General features: G+C 41.5%; 3 protein-coding genes across 4 annotated transcripts in view; 1 reads left to right on the top strand and 2 right to left on the bottom strand.

Annotated features, from left to right (window-relative positions):
- lcmt2 (leucine carboxyl methyltransferase 2) overlaps positions 1-6,747 on the top strand; it is a 10,806-nt gene extending 4,059 nt beyond the window's left edge. Inside the window, exons 2-11 of the mRNA XM_033987197.2 lie at positions 4-134; positions 983-1,172; positions 1,413-1,520; positions 2,414-2,498; positions 2,564-2,791; positions 4,462-4,689; positions 4,769-4,866; positions 4,940-5,127; positions 6,352-6,484; positions 6,576-6,747. Of these exons, the coding sequence (XP_033843088.1) occupies positions 4-134; positions 983-1,172; positions 1,413-1,520; positions 2,414-2,498; positions 2,564-2,791; positions 4,462-4,689; positions 4,769-4,866; positions 4,940-5,127; positions 6,352-6,484; positions 6,576-6,740 (1,554 nt within the window). The 3' untranslated portion in view covers positions 6,741-6,747. The remainder of the gene's footprint in view (positions 1-3; positions 135-982; positions 1,173-1,412; positions 1,521-2,413; positions 2,499-2,563; positions 2,792-4,461; positions 4,690-4,768; positions 4,867-4,939; positions 5,128-6,351; positions 6,485-6,575) is intronic.
- A 578-nt stretch (positions 6,748-7,325) lies between these two features.
- Positions 7,326-9,514, bottom strand: crygs2 (crystallin, gamma S2). Of its 2 annotated transcripts, XM_033986579.2 has the most exons (3): positions 9,496-9,514; positions 9,163-9,405; positions 7,326-7,643 (listed from the first exon to the last, which is right to left on the bottom strand). In XM_033986579.2, the coding sequence occupies exons 1-3, from the start codon at positions 9,502-9,504 to the stop codon at positions 7,371-7,373; spliced, it is 525 nt and encodes a 174-aa protein (XP_033842470.1). In that variant the 5' UTR covers positions 9,505-9,514; the 3' UTR covers positions 7,326-7,370. The 2 variants fall into 2 exon arrangements, with proteins under 2 accessions (XP_033842470.1, XP_033842469.1); XM_033986578.2 differs by lacking the exon at positions 9,496-9,514 and having other exon boundaries at positions 9,163-9,426.
- A 404-nt stretch (positions 9,515-9,918) lies between these two features.
- On the bottom strand, positions 9,919-16,181 carry tbccd1 (TBCC domain containing 1). The gene is made up of 9 exons (XM_033987524.2): positions 15,995-16,181; positions 15,530-15,596; positions 14,302-14,568; positions 13,595-13,759; positions 13,066-13,182; positions 12,613-12,862; positions 12,346-12,532; positions 11,727-12,260; positions 9,919-11,167 (listed from the first exon to the last, which is right to left on the bottom strand). The coding sequence occupies exons 2-9, from the start codon at positions 15,590-15,592 to the stop codon at positions 10,951-10,953; spliced, it is 1,800 nt and encodes a 599-aa protein (XP_033843415.1). The 5' UTR covers positions 15,593-15,596; positions 15,995-16,181; the 3' UTR covers positions 9,919-10,950.
- Between the last annotated feature and the right edge of the window lie 1,520 nt (positions 16,182-17,701).

The raw sequence follows: 17,701 nt of genomic DNA, 5'->3' as shown, positions 1-17,701 counted from the left end.
CAGTATCGGCTGCTTGGGGTGGATGTGAGACAGCTTCCTCAAATGGAAAAAGCTCTGGATTTAGCTGGTTTTGTGCGGACGGCTCCAACGCTCGTCTTATCTGAAGTGGTGCTGACATATATGGAAACAAAGTGGTAAGTAGCGATAGTGTAGCTCTTAAACTGTCTGGGTTCATTATAATCACGCAGTAGTGGAAGAAATACTCGATTTTGTAAAGTAAAAGTACAGATACTGAAGCAAAGAAATACTCAAGTAGATTTTTTCATGTGATTCTTTTACTTTTAGTTAAAAATTTACAGATTTTGACTCTTATTAAGCTTCAAAGGTGGTGATTTGAGCTGAAAACAACTGAATCCATCTTTTTTTTCTGTCTGCTTTTATTTGTATTTTTATTTATATTGTATTTATTTATTTTTAGTATTTATTTATTTGTTTATTTTTTGTATTTATTTTATTTTTTATTTTTTGTATTTATTTCATTTTTATTTGTTCAAATTATGAACATGTTAAAAATAAACCCTCAGCCTTTTCAGCAGGTCTCGGACAATAATAAAAACTACTTTTACTTTTCAGTCCAGTTCATAAATGTAGTGGAGTAGAAAGTAAAATAAGTTTATTTGTACAGCACAGTTGATACTCAAAGTAATTCAAAGTGCTTTACGGAATAAGAAGGACATTAAAACCATAAAACAACAAATTTAAACATAAATAATCATCATAAAATTAACATTAAAAGAGAAGAGGCAGAATAAAAACCTTTCAGTCAGATGCACAGATAAACGTACAGATACCAGTATTTAAGTACCTGTTTTGAAATATACTTAAAGAGTAAAAAGTCAAAGTATTTCAAACGTGTTGTTCATTAGTACTGTAAAATGTACTTAAATAAACTACACATACCTGAAACACAGTAGAGTACTTTACTACTTGTACTTCGTTACTTTCCACCGCTTTAATCATGTTGTTATAAATGTGTTTCCAGGTCGGACTCGCTCATTCGATGGGCAGCAGAACTTCTACCTCAGTCAGTGATTTTAATTTATGAACAAATTCACCCATTTGATCCATTTGGACAAATCATGCAAGAACATTTTAGAAAACTGAACTCGGCTCTTTACGCTCTGAACAAATACCCAGACGCTGACGCTCAGAGACGCCGGCTCCTCGACAATGTGAGTTTGACAAAGTAGACTTCATTTATTGTGGTCGTTGTGTCATGAGCGATGACACCTAAAGACTCACCTGTTTAAAGCTGTTTTTAATCTTTAATTATTATGAGTGTTGATTTTAAATGTTTGTATATTTGTATTTTTTTTTTTATTGTTCTTCTATGTAAAGTGTCTTTGAGTATCTTGAAAAGCGCTATATAAATAAAATGTATTATTATTATTATTATTATTATGTGTCGTCAGGGCTGGGAGCAGTGCGTCTGTTTGGACATGAACTGTTTCTACTTTGGGCTGGTTCCTGAGGCGGAAAGATCGAAAATTGAAAAACTGGAGCCGTTTGATGAATACGAGGCAAGTTTTTGTTTTCTCTGGACACTTTGGAGCACAACTGGAAATGGAAAACTATTGATTGTATTTCACATCGTTGTTGTTACATTATATTAGACTTCAATTTATTCTAGATTATTGTTAAACAGAGTCCATTAAGTCTCTTTACAGTTGTTCTCAGTGGTTTCCAAAGTGTTTTCCCTCATTTAACACACCTCTGTTTGGGCCCCTCAGATGTTCTTGGTCCACTTCTCTTTCTCTCTAACACTGTCCCTGTCTCCTCACTGTTCTTCTTCCACATTGTGTTCTCTCTTTTCGTTGAGTTTAGCCTGAATAAACCATGACACACACTGTTCCTTCTCTTGAGGAGGAGCCATTTCTTCGGGGTTCAGTCAAAACGATGCCTCTTTAATCAACAGGATGCCTGAAATACAAAAATGCAACGTGATTAAACACTTTTATAAGCACTGAGTACAACAGAACAAGTCTTATTTATATTTCTAATCAACTGCCTTTTGTAAAACATGACCTGTGTTTATCCCTGTCACAATAACATATTTAGAAGTTTCATATGTCGCTGGAGTAATAACGATAAATGATAATATTGAAGCTCATCTATGCCACTGACACAAAACCCAAAGAGCAGATTTAAACCACAAAAACTAGTCTAAATCTATAATATTGTTTAAAAAAAAAAATGTAAATAAACAGCAGAATCAAACAGTTTAGTCATTAGTTTGCATCTGTAATGAGTTATTCAAGGTTTTCCAGCTTAAATCTGATCATATAGTAACAAAATAACCTAAAATCTCCCAGTAGTGCAAAGAAAAAGTGCCCAAGATAAATATTAACCCTAAAAATATAGTTCCAGCTTCATAGTTATTATCGTGACAGGCCTATCTGTGTTTCATTTACAGGAGTGGCACCAAAAATGTTCGCATTACTTCATACTCGCTGCATCCCGAGGCGCTCCGGCCGCTCGTGAAATACTATCCACACCAGGTAACTTTTCATTAAACTATCGCTTCACATCACCGCAGTGTTTAAGTTGCGTTTGTGTATTTTAGCGTCTCCGTTGACACTCGGCGGCCCCTCGTTCAGCCCCGTGTCTCTCCCTGTGAAGACCATCCCGGTGTGCGCAGAGGGGCTCGGGATGGCGTCCGCTTCTCTGGGACCAAACGTCGTGCTTCTTACGGGAGGGTCGAGCAAAGGCGGTCGGGGAGCGCAGATAGGACTGCTGCGGAAAAACAAACAAAACTGGAATTTTGTGAAAGTAGCGGCGTCTGGAGATATAGGTATTTGTTACTTTCCATATTGAGTTTGTAATCTAGTTCTAAACGTATGTGGTTCTTTTATAGAAACTGGTTAAAGGTCCTATATGACACAAAATGGACTCTTCTGAGCGTTAAGTCATGTTCTAATGTTTTTAACTCATCAAAAACAGACCTGGAGTTGTGTTTTGTTTCATTCACACCTGTATTATTATTATTATTATTAGTCTCCAAAGCTCAAATAGACACGATATTGAAATATGGTGTCACAATTATCATGTCCAAAAACCTGTTAAACAACTGTTGAGGTATTTTACTTTGTTATACACTGCCTGGCCAAAAAAAAAGGTCACACACTCTAATATTTCGTTGTTCCGCCTTTAGCTCTGATTGTGGCGTTGTTTTGATTTCGCTTCTGCAACGTCACAATATTTATTTCCATCCAGTGTTGCATTAATCTCTCCCCCTGATCTCACATTGATGCTGGTCGAGTCTGACGCTGCTCAAAGCTTCTCCAGCTCATCCCAAAGATTCTCAATGGGGTTAAGGTCTGGACTCTGTGGTGGACGATCCATGTGTGAAAATGACGTCTCTGTCTCTCTCTTTCTGCTTTCTGCTTCTATTTCTCTCTCTCTTTCCCTCTCTCTCTCTCTCTCTGTCTCTCTCTTTCTGCTTTCTGCTTCTATTTCTCTCTCTCTTTCCCTCTCTCTCTCTCTCTCTCTGTCTCTCTCTTTCTGCTTTCTGCTTCTATTTCTCTCTCTCTTTCCCTCTCTCTCTCTCTCTCTCTCTCTGTCTCTCTCTTTCTGCTTTCTGCTTCTATTTCTCTCTCTCTTTCCCTCTCTCTCTCTGTCTCTCTCTTTCTGCTTTCTGCTTCTATTTCTCTCTCTTTCCTTCTCTCTCTCTCTGTCTCTCTCTTTCTGCTTTCTGCTTCTATTTCTCTCTCTCTTTCCCTCTCTCTCTCTCTCTTTCTGCTTGTCCCTCTCTCTGCTTCTCTTTCTCCCTCCCTCCCTCTTTCTCTCTGCTTTCTCTCTCTCTGCCTCTGTTTCTCCCTCTCTCTGCTTTCTCTCTTTCTCTGTGCATCTCTCTCTCTCTTTGTCTCTCTCTTTCTGTTTCTCCCTCTCTCTGCTTCTATTTCTTTCTCCCCCTCTCTCTCTCGGCCTTCCTTTCTCTCCCTCTCTGTCTCCCTCTCAGCATCCCTTTCTCTCCCTTCTTCTTCTCTCTCTCTCTCTCTCTCCCTCTCTCTGTCTCTGTGTTTTCTCTCTCCCCCTCTCTCCCTCTCAGCCTCCCTTTCTCGCCCTCTCTCTCTCTCCCCGTCTCCCTCTCAGCCTCCCTTTCTCTCCCTTCTTCTCTCTCTCTCTCTCCCTCTCTCTCTGTCTCTGTGTTTTCTCTCGCTCCCTCTCAGCCTTCTCTCTCTCTCTCTCTCTCTCTCCCTCTCTGTGTTTTCTCTCTCTCCCCCTCTCTCCCTCTCAGCCTCCCTTTCTCTCCCTTCTTCTCCCTCCCTCTCTCTGTCTCTCTGCTTTCTCTCTCTCTTTCTCTCTCCCCCCTTTCTCCCTCCCTTCCTCTCTCTTCTCCTCCCTCTCTCTCTGTCTCATCCTCCCTGTCTCTCTCTTTAAACACATTAAACCACTACAACGACTCCACCTGTTGTATTAAAACTGCAGAACGCACCACTTTAATCGTTACTTGTCTCACAGGTGTCCGTTTATACCACACTGCGACAGCCATTCCGGGTAAATCTGCGGTTGTACTCGGCGGCCGTACTTCTCCGCTTAACCCCGTGAAAACCGTATGCAAATTAACGATGGACTCGCTTGATTTGGAGGGTGACGACGGCGCAAAACTGAGCGTGGAGCCGGCGGTTTGTGCGGGCGAACCTCCAGTACCAAGATGGAGGCACACCGCTACTTTGATCAGCCACAAAGGCAAGACTACTCTGCTATTTTTACTTTATATATAGTTTTATTTCACTATTTGACTTCGAAATCCATGTTTTTATTCCAGGTAAAGACTTTTTGTTTCTTTTCGGTGGCAAGAACGCAGCGCAGGAGATACTCGGAGACTACAACATCATGGATCTAAGTCAGAACCGTTGGACTGAGGTATCCGTGTGAGACGTAAACCGTTTTTCGCCGCGTGTTTTCAGAGTTTTAACGTGTGAACGAATAACCGCAGGTGTCTGTAGATGGAGCGGCACCAGAGCCCAGATTCTCTCACTCTGCGTGTTCGTACCGGGGCGGCGTGGTGATGTTCGGAGGCTTGGGCAGAAGAGGAGTTCCACTTGGAGATACGACGCTGTTAAAGCCGACCGAAAGCGGCTTTTGTTGGCAAAGACTAGATATAAAACCCGCCCCTGTTGCTAGGTAAGTTATAAATCTTAATTTTATTGAAAACGATGAATGTTGAATGTTTTTGCGTTTCAAACTATGCATTTGTATAATTATGTCTGTGCTGTTATTATGTGTTATTATATTTCTGAAGGAAGGAGCTAGCTACAAGACAGATATAAGGCAGATATCGAAACTTTGTGTGACGATTATCGAGGCCAGAATAATTGTTTCTGACCTGCCTTAGGACAACGGATGTAAACGAGCTATTGTGCTAATTCCGGCGTATTTACATTGATGCTGTTTGTTGACATGTTGATTAATATGCACTGTCCTAATTAAAATAAATCAAATAAATAAATAAAAATGCGATTAGCGATTATATCACGATGTTTGAAGTACAACGCAAACTGAAAAAACTATCAAAAACAAATAAGTCCATATAAAAACATCAAAAACAAGTGCAGGTTTGTGTATAAAAGTGTGTTATCAGATTATTAAATTGCAATTGTGTCACCAACGTGCCCAGTTTTGCGTTTCCTTGGAGCGTTTTCCGTTTTTGTGAAGCAAAACGGCTAAAAAAAAAACCTCGTTCCCGTCTCATTTCCGCTGCGGCTCGTCCTTAGCCTTACGCAGTCATGTGATCTGGTGTTAAATGTTCCGGTATCAATAATAATAACGAGCAGGTGAGGTATTCTGACTGTTTTTGAAGTCGTTTCTTTGTAGATAAACTTCATACGGTGTTGTTTTCTTCTAACAGACAGTAATAAAACGAAGGGCTGAGTGAAATAATGATTAAAGTCGTTATGGATATGAATAATTATAACTTTAAAACACAGAATATTATGGATGAGCAGGGCCATCGACTGAAATTTGGAGGCACCAGGGGCAATAAACCTCAAATGGGCCCCCCGTAATAAAAATTAATAGGAAGATGGTCAAATTCTGGGCCCCCTAAGACCCTGGGGCCCCGGACAACAGACCCATTTGCCCTCTCCGTTGACTCCCCCCTGGATAAGTCACTTTTTCTGGCGAGTATCTTTGTCGACGATCATCACGATTATATAAAATGATTCCTGTCGACCCTTTTTGTCACGATAAACAATATTCTTGACTCTTGTCCAGCAGTAACTTAAACGTCTTCACTCCTACAACTTTTTGTCCAGTTCTTCAGTTTTTCCGGACGACTGCGGGATCACACAGAGTATTTACTTCAAACCCGCACGTTTACCTATTTAACTAACAGAGTGTATTTTGTAGATACTCCCACGCGGCTCATGTGATCGGAGACAAACTGCTCGTGGTCGGTGGAGTGTGGCTCGCTTCACACGTTCCAGGTTTGGCTGTGGTCGACCTCCTTACACAGAGCGGCGCGGAATATCGCCTCGATGTGGTGAGTAAAAGTACTACATCGTAAAGACCCGTTACCTACAGGCACGCGTTGTATACGAGTACGAGTATTCACGACGTTCTTCCGTGTTTAGGCCTCGGTTCCTTGGCCTCTGATGCTCCACTCTTTCTGCTCTGAGGTCACCAGCTCAAAAGAGTTGGTGCTGATTGGAGGAGGTGGAAACTGTTTTTCGTTTGGGACTCATTTAAATCCTCAGCCTGTTGTTGTGGATCTCGGACTGATCACCACCGATGGATGAAGTACCGGTACGTACTTGTGTAACGTTTTTACCTGCGTATTTGTACTTTTGAGTAACACAAGTAAAAGTATAAAAAAAAAATCTATTTAAGTACCTGTTTAACAAATGAACAACACTTACTTTTTACTCCTGAAGTACATTTTTAAAGTGTAAATGTAGAGATATTGATTCAAAATGATGCATATTTTGATCACAGTAACGATACAAAGCGAATTTTGTGGATTTATTTTTGTTTTGCTCAAAGCCGAAGCTTAAACTCAAAAACTTTAGTCAAAATGTTTCCTCGAACATGGTAAAAATAACCTCTCAAATCAGATGAAAAGTACTTTTTACTTTTGAGTTCTGTTCAAAAATGTAGCGGAGTAGAAAGTACAGATACTGCTCTCAAATGTACTGAAGTAAAAGTAAAAAGTATCCACTGTAAAATGTGCTTAAGTAAAGTACAGATACCTAAAACTTTAACTTAAGAAGAGCAGAGTTACTACTTTTACTTTGTTACTTTCCACTGCTGATCACCTGTTGTATATATTTATTTATTTAAACTAATAAATAAACATTAAAATCAGAGTTTGCTTCAGGTTTATTTGGAGACCTCTAACATCATACTGTCATTTTATCATCAGACTTTGCTCAGTCTGTGAAGCGTTTGAACGACTGCACCGCGGCGTTGGCGGCCCCCCAGTCTCCAGGTTTGCGGTACTCGCCCTTCTCGAGAAAGTACTGGCGTCCGCGATAGTTGGGATGCTCGTAGAAAACCCACCATCCGTCGAACACTTTGCAGGAGTTGACCTCTCTCCAGCGCAGCTTCTCCAGGAGCGAAGGACAATCGTCTGTGGCTTCAAACGCCTGGCCCCCGAAGTCCGCCTTCTCATACAGCTGCATTTTGTACGAGGTTTCACTGGTCTGAGGGAAAACAGGGAGTCAGAGTAAGAGATCGGGCTAAAGACAAGTTTATATTTACATGTTTCTCCGTTTTAGCTTTAGCTTTAAGTCCTGTGGCTCAGGTCTGTGGCTCCTGTGGCTCAGAGACTTTAAAGCAGCTCAGTGTGAACAAGTCTCTGCACCAAAGAACATCTCCCACATGAGGAGGACTAAAGCAGGACTAAACCGGGACTGAACAGGACTAAACCAGGACTAAACCAGGAGTAAACCAGGACTGAACCAGGACTGAACCAGGATTTAACTAGGGCTAAATCAGGACTAAACCAGGACTGAACAGGACTAAACCAGGACTAAACCAGAACTGAACTAGGACTGAACCAGGACTGAACCAAGACTAAACCGGGACTAAAGTGGGACTAAATCTGGAATAAAACAGGGCTAAACCAGGACTGAACCAGGACTAAACCTGGGATTAAACCTGGGACTGAACCGGGACTGAACCGGGACTGAACCAGGACTAAACCAGGACTAAACCAGGACTAAACCAGAACTGAACCGGGGCTAAACCAGAACTGAACTAGGACTGAACCAGGACTGAACCAGGACTAAACCGGGACTGAACCAGGACTAAACCCAGGACTAAACCGGAACTGAACCAGGACTAAACCGGAACTGAACCAGGGCTGAACCAGGACTGAACCAGGACTAAACCAGGACTAAACCGGGACTAAAGTGGGACTAAATCTGGAATAAAACAGGGCTAAACCAGGACTGAACCGGGACTAAACCGGGACTAAACCTGGGACTGAACCGGGACTGAACCGGGACTGAACCAGGACTAAACCAGGACTAAACCAGGACTAAACCAGAACTGAACTAGGACTGAACCAGGACTAAACCGGGGACTGAACCGGGACTTAACCGGGACTAAACCAGGACTAAACATGGGGAATCAGCGCTTGAGTTTTCTGCAGCTCAAATCTGTAACATTCTTCCTGTAGATGTGACTCAGGCCTCGACTTTGACAATGTTTAAATCCAGACTCAAACGGTTCTGTTTATCTGTGAATGTGACTGAGAGTTTTATTCTGCCTCTTCTCTTTTAAGTTTACTTTTATAATGATTATTTACATTTTTGATTTGTTGTATTATGATTTTAACGTCTTTCTTATTCTGTAAATCACTTCGAATTACTTTGTGGACCAGTTGTGCTGTACAGATAAACTTACGTTGCCTTTAAACCAACAACCAAACTCCATCTTTGACTTTACACAGCCCCGAGTCAACGGTTTAAAACGTTACACAACTGTACTCGCATATTTCAAGTATTGACCTTGTGCGACTGAAGTGGCCCGAGGCTGCAGGTCAGATCTGAAACAAAGCCACGTGTCGCATCGATTTTGGCAAATGGGAGTCAAATTCAAATTGATTTTCGATATATTTGTCAAGTAAATCGCAAAAGAAAAACCAAAATATGTTAAAAAAAAGAGTTGAGTAAAGACGTTGAGCTCTTGAGACCACATTACCGTTGCTTGACTTACAAAGTGGATCATCTTGCAGGAGCTGATGCGGTCGTTGATGCCCATCCACCGCTGGTACTCCGGATACTCCCCTCTCTTTACTACATACTGATATCCCATGTAGTTGGGCCTCTCGTACACCACCCACGCCCCGCTCTCCACCCGGATGGAGTTGCACCGGCTCAGGTAGGCCTGGAAGTCAGAGCAGTTACTGTCGCACTCGTAGCGACGTCCCTGGAAGTTCTTGTCCTCATAAAAGACGATCTGAAGAACAGTTTGTTTCATTAGTTACTGTAAAAAAAACAACAACACACACATCAGGCCGGTTCCTTAACGTTATAGACACAAACTCACCCTGCCCATGTTGACCTGTTTAGAATGGCCTTGTTGATGGTAAGTGGTGGTCCCCTGAGGTCTCTGTGTTGTCCAGGTCCATAGACGATGCCTTTTATACCCACGTTTTCACTCAATTATAAACAGGTGGAGGGGGGGGGGGTGTTGGGCAAGAGAGGAACAATTGCTTTGTCATGAAAATGAGATCCAAAAATTGAGTCAGTGATTCTAGTGCTATTCAGTTTTTCCAGAAACGCGAGGAAGGATTATGGCATAAAGGCTGGGCATGGTAGCGTCCGCTGACCCCACCTCTGCTCTGCCTGGTACAGTTCAGTGCCCGCTCACCCCCTGCTTTTCACCCGTGCTTCTGTGCCAGCTGCACCAGTTTCCCCTGGCACAGCTCTGCACACGGCTCTGAGTCATGATCATTTAACATTAGAGTTTGTCAACAAATAAGATTTTTATTATTATGAGTCGTACAGTCAGTGCATGTTCACACAGGATTTCATTTACAAAAATCTGATTATGCATAATTTAAATACAATAAGAAAAAAAAGGTGCAGATTATTTCACTGAGGCAAAACATCTTAAGCACAAACTGTTTATTCTGTAACAAAGATATAAACCTGATGGATTCAGTGTCAAGTATCAGCAGCCGCCTCTGCACACACACACACCCCCACACACAGGCCTCTGCACACACACACACACACACGCCTCTGCACACAGGCCTCTGCACACACACACGCGCCTCTGCACACCCCCACGCGCACGCGCACGCACACACCCACACACACCCACACACACACACACCCCTGCACACACGCACCTCTGCACACGCTCCTCTGCACACACACGCTCCTCTGCACACACACACACACACGCACCTCTGCACACGCGCCTCTGCACACACACCTGCACACGCGCCTCTTGGTGACAAAAACATTTTAGCATCACTGCAAATGCAAATACACAAGTGCAATTTTAGGTAGACTGGGTCTGAACTGTTTTGTTTTCTCTCAGTTCATTAATATTTTTTAAATGCACAGGTGGAAAAGTGGATGGACTTGGGCATCAGCTACAGTTTAATCAACCAAGAGTCAGTTGAAATATTTATTAGAAAAAATATACATTGACCTAAGCCCAAGATTTAATATAAAAATATACTAACTCTACAAAATATGTACTTCTCTTATGTCCACTTCCTCTATACACATGTATTTATTTTGTTAGTATGTTTTCTACACAAAAATCATTGGACATATTATTTAAACTCATTCTATTGTGTTCATAGTATTAATTTGCAATCTAAGACTATATAAACACATACAGCTCCACTCAAATGTTTGGGATGTCGCTCAACAACATGCCAGTCCACTCCCTGCTCGTCCTGAAAAGATGGCACAGCCTTAAACCCAACAGAAGCCTCTCGGGCAGATGTTTGAGGCGCTGGGGGCGTCACAGGTTCATTACACGTTAACAAGCCGCAGTAGAAGGTTCTTTTGTTTGTCCATTTGCAATAACGCCGTCACCGTTCGCCGCTTTAAGAGAACTGGTGTGTTGACCGTTAGGGTTGTTCTGTGGAGCTAAGAGCGGAGGTGACAGACTGTCCAGTTCTTTTCTGTGTCCAGTTTCTAGCAGCCACTCGTGAAACTTCATTTCAACCAGGGCCTGGAACTGCCGCCTCTGCTCCCTGAGAAAACACAAAGATGGGAGGTGTGTAAACGAGTTGCCTACAGTCACTAATGAAATAATAAATCTACTCAAAGTCATCATATTTAACAGCATTAGAGCAGTTTTGTTTCGCTGCAAAAGGCTGCTCTTTGTCTCCATCTGTACTGGTGTTTTTCAGATTGTAGATTGCGATGTCGTTATACTCCCAGACGAGGAGCAAGAGACATTTTTTTCTACTTATAACACTGCGCTTTGCCATGAAATATACAAAAAGTGAATTGACAAATGTTGAACCTGATTGTTTCTATAAGTAATTAGATCCTAGGACTCATTATATTACAACAAAAGTCAGCATTTTAACTAAATAAATTTAAGCTACACCCATTTGTATTAAATAGTATTGCCCTGTACAATGTGGGGATGTCATCTGAAACCATAGACTGTATATATAAACGGATTGGTCTTAAAATATTCGTATTAACCCGTGCTACATGATCCTTCCTAATGAGAAACTCTGCTCCAAACTGGCGCAAATGGGTCCTCTATATGTCAGTTATATAAGGAATTTGTCATCTTACTTGTTCAGTCGAGTCTCGCTCACAGTCCTTTGCCAGTTCTGTATCCTCCTCTTCTTCGCTTCCACCGCTTCCTGATACAAAGGTGGCAGTCCTCCCGGGATCTCGCACGTGTCCCCGTCCATTTGAAAAGGCACGACCAGCGCGTGGAACTCTGCAGGAGGAATCAGGCGGTAGCTCCCCGGCTCAGGGCCGTGTGCCGAGTTGCACTGTGAAGCGTTTAAAACACCGTCCGCCCCCAAAACCAAGGGCTGATCCCAAACGTTCGGGACGACAGCTAAACCGACGCTGGCCATGTGATCCTCCAGGGACGGATAGAACGTATGAAAGGGGCCGAAGCTGATGTCTGCGTTTCCAGGAAGTAGCAAAGGTCGCGTAGGGGTCAGGATAAAGGCGGCGCAGTGTGAAGATGCTCCGAACACGACTCTCCCCGCGACACAAACCACCTTCACGTTTTGGCTACTGTGAACGTGGACCGCGGTTTCAACTGGACCCAGGACAATCGTACAGTCACGGCACTTATCCACGGTGACTGATCTGAAAAATAAAACAAAAAAAATAACAAAAAATGATCCCCATGTTGGAAAAAAGACAAAACACAAACTTAAACTGTGGCCTTTACCTTAGCGGTGACAGGAGATAAATAAAGGACTCTGCACATCGATGTATCTTCATGTTTGTACCGGTTAATTTTTCTGAAGTTTTAGCAAGTGTTTGTTTTAAAACCTGAGACATCAACACTATTTTACTACCAGGGGGCGCTGTGTGGGTATTTCTGGCGATTTTGGCTCTCTTCATAGCTCCCTCCACTATAAAACACACAAAAGAAGCCAAGAGTTCAAATATAAAACATGACGAAAACGTGTTAAAACTGAGGATATGAGGTCACCTTGTTGGGCCCACGCTAGTTTTTTCCCCGAGTGCAGACACGCTGTGATCCCAAAAGGGTTGAGCGACAGGTTTTGTTGGAGACACAAGAGGAGCTTACGGAGAGGGAAGGAACGGGTTTTTGCGCAGTAACCCGCTTCGGTCTGAAGAGGGCCCTTGGTCAGTAGGCGATGAACGGGCTGGACGGCTCTGCCTTGACCCACAGATCCCTCTAAGAGCAGGCTTAAACTTCGCACAGCCTCCACGGATATCTGGATCATGTAGAGCGGGTTAATACGAACATTTAAGACCAAAATGATGAGTCTGACAGCAGCAGGTACAGAGAGACGGGCCACGGTTTTTCAGTGTAAAGTGAATTCGGTCTATGGTCAAACACAACAATAAGTACAACTACAAAGTTTGTTCAAGTCATAATGAAGTACTTTGTTTGTTTACGGATTTTGAGTCGTCAGACCTGGCATTCTCGCTGAGCCTGTCCAGCACACGGCAGCTGACTTGGTTCAACGAGCAGCTCCAAAATCTCAGCAAGATGGCCATTTACAAAAGAGAGGTGTGCCTGATCGTCCCAGTTCTGAGAAGAAGAGTAAAAGAATTCAAATTTACCAGGAAAAAGCAATAACAGAGACCTGACTAACACATATTGAAACTTGATATATCGTTACAGAGAAGTATCTACTTTATGCCACTGATTAAGGTTTAAATAATGTAAGATAATCCCGGAGAACCATTTTAAATAGACTGTTTCATTAAAAGACATGAGCTGGAACTAATAACCAGCAGAATGTTCCAGTAATGAGCCATAAAAGAGACTTATTCATGCCTCCACAGCTCAAATCTTATCATATTACAACAAAAATACTTCAAATCTCCCCAGTTTTGTAACAAAAAAAACTCCAACGGCTAAAATATATAGTTCCAGCTCATATATTGAACGATAACTTGATAGGGTGATTATAGAGACAGGCTTCGATAAACAGCCTCACCTTGTTTTGGGAGCTGGTTTTGCCTTCGCGTTCTGAGGGACAGGGAGAAGCGGAGCGAGTTCGATGACTGGGCCACTCTTCAACGATGGATGAAGAGCGTAAAGACACACGGTTGAGTTGTTGAATGAAGAGGAAGAGGACGAACTGCAGTGTGTCCACAGACAACTGGAAAGAAAAGAAAAAACTTGAATAGTACAGTTAAAGTTTGGACATGTACTCTCAATCAGTGTCTTTATTTTTACTACTTAATATATTTGATGTCTTGTGTTTATATAAAATGTATAAAAAAGTCCATCCGTTCTTCCATTTATCCACGGTCTAAGCAGGGACTCCCACACTTCCATCACCCTAGACACTTCCTCCAGCGGGATCCCAAGTCGTTCCCAGGCCAGTCAAGAGACATTGTCCTTCCGGCGTGTCCTGCGTCTTCCCCGAGACCTCCTCCAAGTGGGAAAGTTAAGTTTTTTTTTATATTCAAATCCTCAAAGTACCCACCCTTTGCTTCGTCGAAATACACTCAGTAGAGTTCATTAATTTGATGTTTTCTATATGTATATAAAGTGTAGAAAGTAGTAAAAATAAAGAAACAAAAACATTGAATGAGAGGGCGTGTCCAAACTTTTGACAGGTCGTGTTTTTTTTGTTTTTTTTATCAATTATAACTCATGTACATGGATGAACTTCACTCCTCCCTAGTCGTACTGCACCTTGTTCCGTTGCTGATCCAGTTCACTTTTGGAGGTGCATTGGGACAGACTCTCGGCCCACTCCAGTCTTTTCTCGGGGACATATCCAACGAGAAGATCAAAAGTCTCAAAGTAGAGCCATGCAAGGTCTTCTGGGAGCTGTAGTTTTCCACATGCGATATGCCTCCACATCGGCCAGCCCAGAACAGGGAAGCAGCCGTCCCTCGTCCGCACGTATGTCGCCATCTTTCGGAGGTAGTGAAGGCTGAGCTTGGAAGATGGGGCCACCTGAAAAATATATAGTCTATATTTTATTATTTTTAATTGTGATATTAGAGACAATACAAATAGTAAAAGACATTAGACATTTCGAGTTAAACGAATGGGGAGTGCATTCATTAAGGTTTGGAGGGGGTGTGTGTTGTTCTCCCACGGCCTCCTGCTGGTGCCGAGTCAGGACTAAATCTGGACTAAACACATCAAATCATAATTTCAATTGTGTGCAGCTAAAACCTGGAACAGTTTTCTTGAAGATGTGAGACAGGCCTCTACTTTGACAATGTTTAAATCCAGGTCCAATTGTGCTGTACAAATAAACTTGCCTTGTGTATGGATAAGCAAGTAATTATTTTTTTCCTCTCATTTCCTTATCTTTTTTGTATGTACAGTACAGAGTGTCCATAAAGTCTCTGTACAGTTTAAAACATTTATTACAAAGGCAGTTGACCAGATATCTTAATCAGACCTGTTCTGTTGTACAAAGTTGTTTGACCTCATTTAATACACCTCTATATGGGCTCTATCAGTCACATGAAGCACATCAAGGCGGGGCTGGATTTCGTGTCACGTTCGCTGCAGCAGAGCCTCATCACTGGTTCAATCTCACTTGCGTCTTTTGCTTTAGTTCCGTAATGTCCCGTGTCTTTGTTTAATTCACGATATCTTTAACTCAGCCCCATGGAGAGAAATCCAGAGGTGTGAGATCTGATGAACGTGGTGGACACAGAATTGGTCCATCTCTCAATCCAATGGTCTGGGAATGTTTGAAGAACTCATGAACATGTAGACCCCAGAGTGAATAAAAACTTTTATAACCACTGAATACAATAGAACAAAATCTAATTAATAAATCTTATCAACTGCCTTTGTAATTACATTTTTAAATTGCAAAGAGACTTTATGTATATTTAGTCTGCATTTTGGCTTTTCACTTTGACCCTTTACCTGGAGAAATGTGACGTGCTCCTACCTGCAAAGCCCCCAACATGAAGGGCTCCATGCGCGGCCAGATTTTTATCCCTTCTTCCTCCATCTCTCTGGGGAAAAAGAGACAGAATAGTACATGGATTTACACTCAAGACAAGCTCATTAAGATGTGCGTTTATGGCACGCGTGGGTTTTGTTTTTTTGGTGGCTTCTTTGGTTTATTTACAGCGGGAGGAGCGAGTGCGTATTCGTCTTTGTACCATTACGCACAGCAGTTCCTTGGCAACTCAAAACTAGGCTACAGCTGTTGACAACACCCATGGAAACAGGACAAAACAAGTCTGGAATACAATATTTTACAGAAAAAAGAGCAGAAAACAGCGCGTAACAGGTGAAACCCAAACCCAGCGTCGTGCGTAAAAGTCTTTGGCAGTTTTACGCACAGTGCTTCATTTAGCTGTTAGCTTAGCATAGCAATAACAGGACGTGAAAACAACTTTAATCTTACTTTGTGCGTTTGTATGGTGTGTTTTCATGCAGCGTGTTTGCTCCGGATCATCTGTGGAGCATCCCCCTGTGCGTCATGTCGCTGTTTGCGGGTTGTTCTGGTGCAGAGGCGCAGTTTTACGCGCACACACAGCTGCAGTTCTTCCTATTTGGCGCCTGTCTCGTGCACACAGCCCCGCCCCTCTGTGAACTAGTCATGTGACGTTCACGGACAGTCGGCTCTTTTGGGCCTCGATCTTAATTTTTAAAGGAAACGAATCTTCTCTTTCAAATTTTAATATATTTTTGCGCCGATTAACGCTGAAGTACAGAAGAAACAGCGCAGAAGAAGAGCACGTGACACGAGTGAAAAAAATAAATAAATTACAATTAAAATGATTATTTATTTTTTAATGGCGTCTTAATAACAGTTCGATTATTATTATTAGTAGTAGTAGTAGTAGTAGTAGTAGTAGTAGTAGTAGTAGTAGTAGTAGTAGTAGTAGTGTCATTAGTAGTAGTGTTGTTGTTGTTGTTGTTGTTATTATTATTATTATTATTATTATTATTATTTTTATTTTTATTATTATTATAGATACAAAAATTGTCAGTCTTTTAAATGGCTCTTTGAAGTGAACGGATGAAAAAGATTCGGATCCCATAAAAGAGCCGAAACATATGAGCTGAGGCACTGTGCTCTAACATGACCATAATAATAATAATAATAATAATAATAATAATAATAATAATAATAATAATAATAATAATAATAATAATAATAATAATAATAATAATAATAATAATAACAATAATAATAACAATAATAATAATAACAACAACAACAACAACAAGAGTAAAAACTGTTCATGGTAAAAATGTAAGGTGTGCTTTAATTAAATAATTCAAACTTTTAATTCTCGTGACAAATAATTATAATGTACCATATGTATGTAGTTGGGGGGGGGGCAGGTAAGTGAGTGTGTTTGGAAAGTGTGAGAATTCAGTCTTGTCAGGGTTGTCAGTCGTGCTGGGACTTTCAGCTCTTTATGGGATCTGAATCTTTTAGATCTGTTCATTTCAAAGAGCCATTCAAAAGACTGACTCTTTTACTCTTTATTTCTATGTCAGAAGCCAATGTGGGAACTCATTGTATCAACAAACTAATCACACAGGAATGACCAAGCCTCAGAAATGGTTCAAACTGGGAGTGGGAGTGTGTTTACTCCATAGACTGTATTATTTACCCTTTGAAATTACAATAATCCAAATAAAACTTAGATTACAATAATAATAACTGTTATTATGATGCCAGATGTTTTATTTGTGCATAAATCTCTCTCTCTTGTGTCGCCTGTTCTGCTTCTGAGTTGGTTCAAACTGTGTAAATCAGTCTAAAAATGTATAAAAACAAAATTCAAACAAAAATGTATCCGATTCCAACAGTTAAAGGAACCTAAGGAACTGTTTTAAAGAGCCGGCTCGCTCCTGAACGTCACATCACAAGTTGCCAGATTTTCAGAAAGCAACAAGTGACCAAGTCTGTGAAAATAAATGAATAATAAACCGCCATAAACAAGAGACCTCAGCCCCTCAACATGAGCCCAGAATGAAGCGTGAGAAGTGTCGCCTCTGAATCAGCTACATAAGTGCGTGTTTTTGATCAAATATTTAACTTGACTGACATTTAACACGGCCCTACAGCGTCTATAATGTGACACAAAACTGAAAA

This window comes from Periophthalmus magnuspinnatus, chromosome 21 (genome assembly GCF_009829125.3).
Source record: "Periophthalmus magnuspinnatus isolate fPerMag1 chromosome 21, fPerMag1.2.pri, whole genome shotgun sequence".
NCBI classification, from domain to species: domain Eukaryota; kingdom Metazoa; phylum Chordata; class Actinopteri; order Gobiiformes; family Gobiidae; genus Periophthalmus; species Periophthalmus magnuspinnatus.
This window is presented reverse-complemented; position numbering and strand designations above follow the sequence as displayed.

Excerpts from the sequence above, each read along its gene's own strand:
- crygs2 (XM_033986578.2), bottom strand. The coding sequence starts at position 9,426 with ATGAAACAAACTGTTCTTCAGATCGTCTTTTATGAGGACAAGAACTTC. Across the intron at positions 7,644-9,162 it reads CCTGCAAGATGATCCACTTT|ACCAGTGAAACCTCGTACAA; the intron begins GTAAGTCAAGCA and ends GTTTTCCCTCAG.
- tbccd1 (XM_033987524.2), bottom strand. The coding sequence starts at position 15,592 with ATGGAGGAAGAAGGGATAAAAATCTGGCCGCGCATGGAGCCCTTCATG. Across the intron at positions 12,533-12,612 it reads ACTAGCGTGGGCCCAACAAG|TGGAGGGAGCTATGAAGAGA; the intron begins GTGACCTCATAT and ends TGTGTTTTATAG. Across the intron at positions 11,168-11,726 it reads AGCGAGACTCGACTGAACAA|GGAGCAGAGGCGGCAGTTCC; the intron begins GTAAGATGACAA and ends GTGTTTTCTCAG.